The sequence below is a fragment of the Bidens hawaiensis genome, unplaced genomic scaffold, assembly GCF_021521415.1.
Source record: "Bidens hawaiensis isolate Kalapana, Puna unplaced genomic scaffold, B.hawaiensis_p1.1 tig00002477_1, whole genome shotgun sequence".
Taxonomy (NCBI): domain Eukaryota; kingdom Viridiplantae; phylum Streptophyta; class Magnoliopsida; order Asterales; family Asteraceae; genus Bidens; species Bidens hawaiensis.
This window is the reverse complement of record NW_027491136.1, coordinates 3,161,245-3,167,296: the sequence shown is the minus strand read 5'-3', so window position 1 is coordinate 3,167,296 and position 6,052 is coordinate 3,161,245. Positions and strand designations below refer to the sequence as shown.

The window sequence follows — 6,052 nt, the reverse complement described above, 5'->3', positions numbered from 1 at the left end:
GAGAATCAAGGTCCTAAAAGTTGCGATATTTGTTATCTACCGTGTAAATATCAGTATGTCTTTTTCTTCCTTTCTTTTTTTCTTACTGCGGATACAATTTTATTAAAAAGATCAGTAAGAATGCATACGCTAACACAAAAACTGAAAACATTCAATACCGGATTACAAGAAATTAAACATGCACCAAGAATAATAATCTAAAATTGTAAATTTATTCTATTTTTGGCCCATAAGAATGCAGTGGATTTTCCAAATATGTTATATGAATGCCCTATCTTTATCGTCGTAGACATTATAGTTTCATGTTGACAAAAATTTAAAAGATATGTAATTGCTTTTAACAATGCTTGGAACTACCTCCCTCTTTTTTTCTCTAAGACGGGACGTCAACTCATCCATATTAATTTTAACTTTACAATTGTGACTCACACATGGACATTATTAAGGTGGAAACCCATCACGGTGAAAAAACGTCAATGAGTCACATTACAAAAGATATGTAAATAAGACGAAGATTAATGCATTTATGCAAGTTGGCGTCACAAGACACTTTTGAAATGTGGCATGCTTAATGTGTCGAGAAAAACGCTCAATTTCTCTCCATCTCTTGCTATATACCATAGTAAAAAACAAAACATGAAATGTAAGGGTGTAAAATATAAGTTGATTCCCTAACCAACACGAATAAAAAGAATGATATCGTTAAACCTTTTTCTAAATCACGTTTAAAAAAAAAAGAAAGAACACACAAAAATATATTAAACATTAATTAAATGATTAAGTCATTGGGGTGGTGGTCCAACGGTTGAGACAAAAGTCTCTTAACACCAAGGTCTTGGGTTCAAGTCCCACTGCTGGCAAAGAAATTTACCTTTAAAAAAAACAAAAAAAAATATTAAATGATTAAGATATGAATCTATTTAAAGAAAAAAAATTAAAAATCTGTTTATAGCCTAAAAATCAACATTAAACATGCGATGGAGATGTAAGCAGTGTTCTGTTACATTATTTTGTAGTTTTCCACCATCTCCAGCTGTCGTTTGTTTTCTTCTGCCAATTGAAAACTCTTCTTCGTCCCCAATCACGCCCTTTTCTATTATTATTATTATTATTATTTTAACCTCCTTTTCCTTGTATTTATTCACCCCTTCCCTTGTTTCATTCCGCCAACCCTTGAGAAACCCCACTCGTATTCGGTGTTACTATTATTATGCTCCATTTCGGTAAAACCTAGATGCTACAAATTAATGTCTCCTGTTCTCAGTGAAATCCTCCGGTCCGGCTTCACTATCAACTCCTCCCTTCGTCGCCGGACTCATCTCGTTCAATCCTTATCCGTCGTCTTCCTCTACTGGTTCTACGTCTTCTCATGAACACCTCTTTATGAATCCACTAATCATAATAGTATTATACATATCTATCAATCATTTTTCAAAGAATTAATAATCCGATTTCTTTTTATTTTGTTGGAATAATCAATCTATAACTCTCGATGGCGTCAAGTAACTCGTCTCAGATCCAAAACTCCGGATCCGAATCGGATCAAAGGAAAAGGAAGCGAATGCAATCCAACCGCGAATCGGCCCGAAGATCTCGAATGCGGAAGCAAAAGCATCTGGACGATCTCACCGATCAAATCAACCAGATCAACAAGGACAACGCTCAAATACTCTCCACCATTAACGTCACCAGCCAACAGTTTGCTCACGTGGAAGCGGATAACTCCGTGTTACGAGCTCAGATGTGTGAGCTCAGCCAGAGGCTGGATTACCTCAATGAAATTATTAATCTCATGAGCAACACCAACAGCAGCAATGGGTTTGAGTTTGAAGGCCATTATGAGTTTATGAATAATCCTTGGAATCTGATGTACCTGAACCAGCAACCAATTATGGCTGCTACGGAGATGTTGCAGTACTAGTGATGAATGCATGATGAGGTTGTACTGTACTGTACAAGTATGGTTAGGTGTGGTGGTGGTTTATTAGGTTGTACTTTTAGGTTTGATGATGGCTGAGTTGGTTTGGTTGGTTGGCTCTGGTATCTGTGGAAAGGGAAGAAAGGAATATCACGCCTTGCCTTTATTTATTTTTATTTTCTTTATTATTATTAAAATTATTGTCTTTTTTAAATAATAAAACAATGCTAGCATTATTATTATGATTAGACTTTTCTTATTAAGGTTTGTGTTTTATAATAAGTTAAGTTAATATTATTATACTAAATTTATCACAATGCATTATTATATTTCTTGTAGAATTGTATCTTAGTGATATATTATAATAAAGTTATGATTTATTGGACGCTAATAGTTAATATTGAGGATGTGATAACTGATAATCATAAATTACCTTTCATTTCCGCTTCAAGAGCAATTCTCATTTTATTTCGTTTACCTCTAATTTATAACATTATCATCAGGTAAAATCATTCAATTATTCATTAGAAACAAAAGAAACACAGTTACTTATCCGTTAAAGTAAGACAACCGTCGCTAAAGAAAGTGAATGTTAAAAGTAGTATCGGCCTATGCGGATTATTATCATTTGATGGGTATTAGGTATTAATATGGATTATTAAATCAGATTTGGCTGTATTATCAAAATTATATTATTATGATATTTATGAATTTTTGATAACTTAATTTTTAACAAGTTATACAAACTTTAATGACTTGATCAATAAAAGCGTTTGCTACAAAACAAATTTAAATAATAAAAACATGAGATTTGTGTAAACTCTTTTATTTATGAATGAAAGATAATCACATTAACCTTTTTTTTCGTTTTATATTTAAATTTGGTTATATTTATGAGAGAAACAAATCAAACATTAACCTGCCACATATGTTATTATCAAAAATTTTAAGATTGAAAAACACAAGTGGGCTACGTAATGGAAGTGGTTTTGAAATTTGTTAAAATGCCTCGTTTTCAGTCACGAAAATATGATTGATTATTAATCAATTCTTGACAAAAATGTCTTATCATATGTAGTTGTCTTTTATTGAAAGGAATCTATGTTGATATTAATTATTGATGAATACAGTGATTTTATATGCATCAGATATTTGTACATTGTGCATATATATATATATATATATATATATATATATATATATATGAGAGGGATATTTTGAGAACTATCTTGAATTTTTAAAAACTTAAGAACTCAATTCTAGGCCATACATTTAATTAGGTGGATTGAAATATGTGGTTGAGATTAAATATGGCAAAAAAGTCAAAGTAAGAGAGAGAATAAAGATGTAAGTGGTTACACTAACTTTTACGTTCATTACACATGTGTAAAAAGTCGGCTCGGTGCGTAAAAAATTCTGTAATTTTTTACGTGTATGTAACTTACATATATTACGTATGTGTAAAAAAAATTCGAAAAAAAAAATCGTTACACTGAGTTCTTTCGAGTTCTTAAAACTCAAAGGAATTCTCATTTGAAATCTCCCATATATATATATATATATATACATATATATATATATATATGGTAAGGTTAAAATAAAAACCCACTTAAGTTGTGAAAACTCTAGAAACACATTCTCAACCACATGTTTTTAATTAAAGTTTGAAACTTGTGGTTCACAATTAAAGTTAATAAAAAATGTAAATATAAATATAACTTTTTCTCTCTCCTGAAAATATATATAAAAATTAGTAAAAAAATGTTAAAAAATAACAAACATTTTTTTTTAGTTTTCGATGTTTTGTATTAAATGTTACAACATATATTACGTGTGTAACAAAAAAAAACAAAAAAAAACGATGTTACATAGGGTTTTTACAACTCAAGTGTGTTTTTATTTTATACTTCCCCTATATATATATATTATAGTTTTAGAGCCCGTGTTACATACGGAATAATTTAAATTATTAAATTATAAGTAAAACAAATAATTACATGGCGTATATGAAAAAAATGTATTCCATCTATGCTTGTATCTATACAATGTGTACATAAATTGATTTTATATATATCACAAAATGATTTTTTTAAATGAACTTAAAATAAAAAAATGTCAGTACAAAACGTACCCGTTCTATTGAAAAATTCATTCTCGGTGTCATATATGTATAATTGAAAGAATTTTGGTTATGAACCAATTTCGGAAATAAGACTTCTAATACGATAGTAGTTCTAACCACTCAGCCTAAATACAAAAGGAGCGTTACCTTATTGATATATTTATCAATTTATCACCCATCAAAGGAAAGTAGAACATTAAATTATAACAATGGATGTTCTTCAAAAACTATGTTTTTCTGAGCTACACCATGAAAAAGATTTTGATAAGTTTCAGATGGCTTCTCGACTTTGTCCTAATGACAACTTAAAAAGTAACATGTTAACCCATTCAATTTTGTGAATATTTTGTTTCATTTGAGCATAGTTTTGCATGACATGTTTCCCATACAACGTTCTGATCACCATTAAAGGAAAAATTAATATTGACATAAATATATCGAATTTGATAAAAGCTAAGCATTGATAGGCATGTCGAAAGTGTTCGAAATCTTTTCTTAAATTTTAATAGTTGAGGGAAAAATAATCAGTTTGCCAAATCCCGAACCTTTTGATTATTCCAAAAAATACTCTTAAAAATAAACTTGAAACCCGAATCATGTTTAAAATTCTAATTTTCATACATTTGACATTTTAAAGTCAACACTTTGAACCTATAACAAATTTGACGATAAATCTATTTTGCATTCTCAAACTTTTAAAAATACTCAAAATTTTTATTTTTGACCCGTAACAAATTTTGACCAAAATGTAGTTAACTTGTACCAAACAATCTATTTACCAACTTTTGACCCATAAAATCAAATTTAAGTTCCACTAAAAAACCCGAAACAATTTTCATTTGACAAACATGATTTGTTGTTGATTTTTTAAATTCACCAAGTATTTTAAAATATGTTGTAAAACAATATGTTAATATTTATATTTATAAAAATATTAGATATTATATAAATATAGTGTAAAGAGAATGTGAATAATTATTGATTTATCTACCTATTCTAATAAAGTAAAATAAATGTGGACACTTGTCATGTCTTGATTAATTCTTACATTTTTTTCCCTCCAAAACTAATTTACCTTAATATATGTAACAAATCAATAATTATTCACTTTCCATTTACACTATATTTATATAATATCTATATATTTTTATAAATATAAATATCAACATACTATTTTACTACATATTTCAAAATCCTTGGGTGAATTTCAAAAATCAACAACAATCATGTTTCTCAAATGAAAATTGTTATCGGGTTTTTTATGGAACTAAAATTTAATATTATGGGTCAATAAGTTGGTAAATAGATTATTTGGTACAACTTAACTACGTTTAGACCAAAATTTGTTATGGGTCAAAATTGAAACTTTGAGTATTTTTAAATGTTTGAGAATGCAAAATAGATTTATCGTCAAATTTGTTATGGGTTCAAAGTGTTGACTTTGAAATGTCAAAAGTATGAAAGTTGGAATTTTAAACATGATTCGAATTTAAAATTTATTTTTAAGGGCATTTTTTAAAATAATCAAAAGGTTAGGAATTTGGCAAACTGACTATTTTTTCCTCAACTATTCAAATGTAAGAAAAGACTGCGGACATTTTCGACATACCACCCCAATGCCTATTAATGCTTCTAACTTTTATCAATTTTGAAATATTTATGTTAACATTAATTTTTCCTTCAATGAGGATCAGAACGTTGTATGGGAAGCATGTCATGGAAAACTATGCTCAAATGAAACAAAATATTCACAAAATTGGATGGGTTAACATGTTATTTTTATGTTGTCATTATGACAAAGTCGATAAGCCCTCTGAAATTTATCAAAATCTTTTTCATGGTGTAGCTCAGAAAAACATAGCTATTGAAGAACATCCATTGTTACAATTTAATGTTTTACTTTCCTTTAATTAGTGGTAAATTGATAAATATATCAATAAAGGTAACGCTCATTTTGTATTTAGACTGAATGGTTAGAACTACTATCGTATGAGAAGCTTTATTTCCGAAAT

At 28.8% G+C, this 6,052-nt stretch overlaps 1 protein-coding gene across 1 annotated transcript; it reads left to right on the top strand.

The window, feature by feature from the left end:
• The first annotated feature begins 1,492 nt into the window (after nt 1–1,492).
• Nucleotides 1,493–1,921, top strand: LOC143619548 (bZIP transcription factor 44-like). The gene has a single exon (XM_077091444.1). The coding sequence runs from the start codon at nt 1,493–1,495 to the stop codon at nt 1,919–1,921; it is 429 nt and encodes a 142-aa protein (XP_076947559.1).
• The last annotated feature ends 4,131 nt before the right edge of the window (nt 1,922–6,052 follow it).

Bases quoted from the DNA above. Each gene is read 5' to 3' on its own strand.
- LOC143619548 (XM_077091444.1), top strand. From the start codon at position 1,493: ATGGCGTCAAGTAACTCGTCTCAGATCCAAAACTCCGGATCCGAATCG.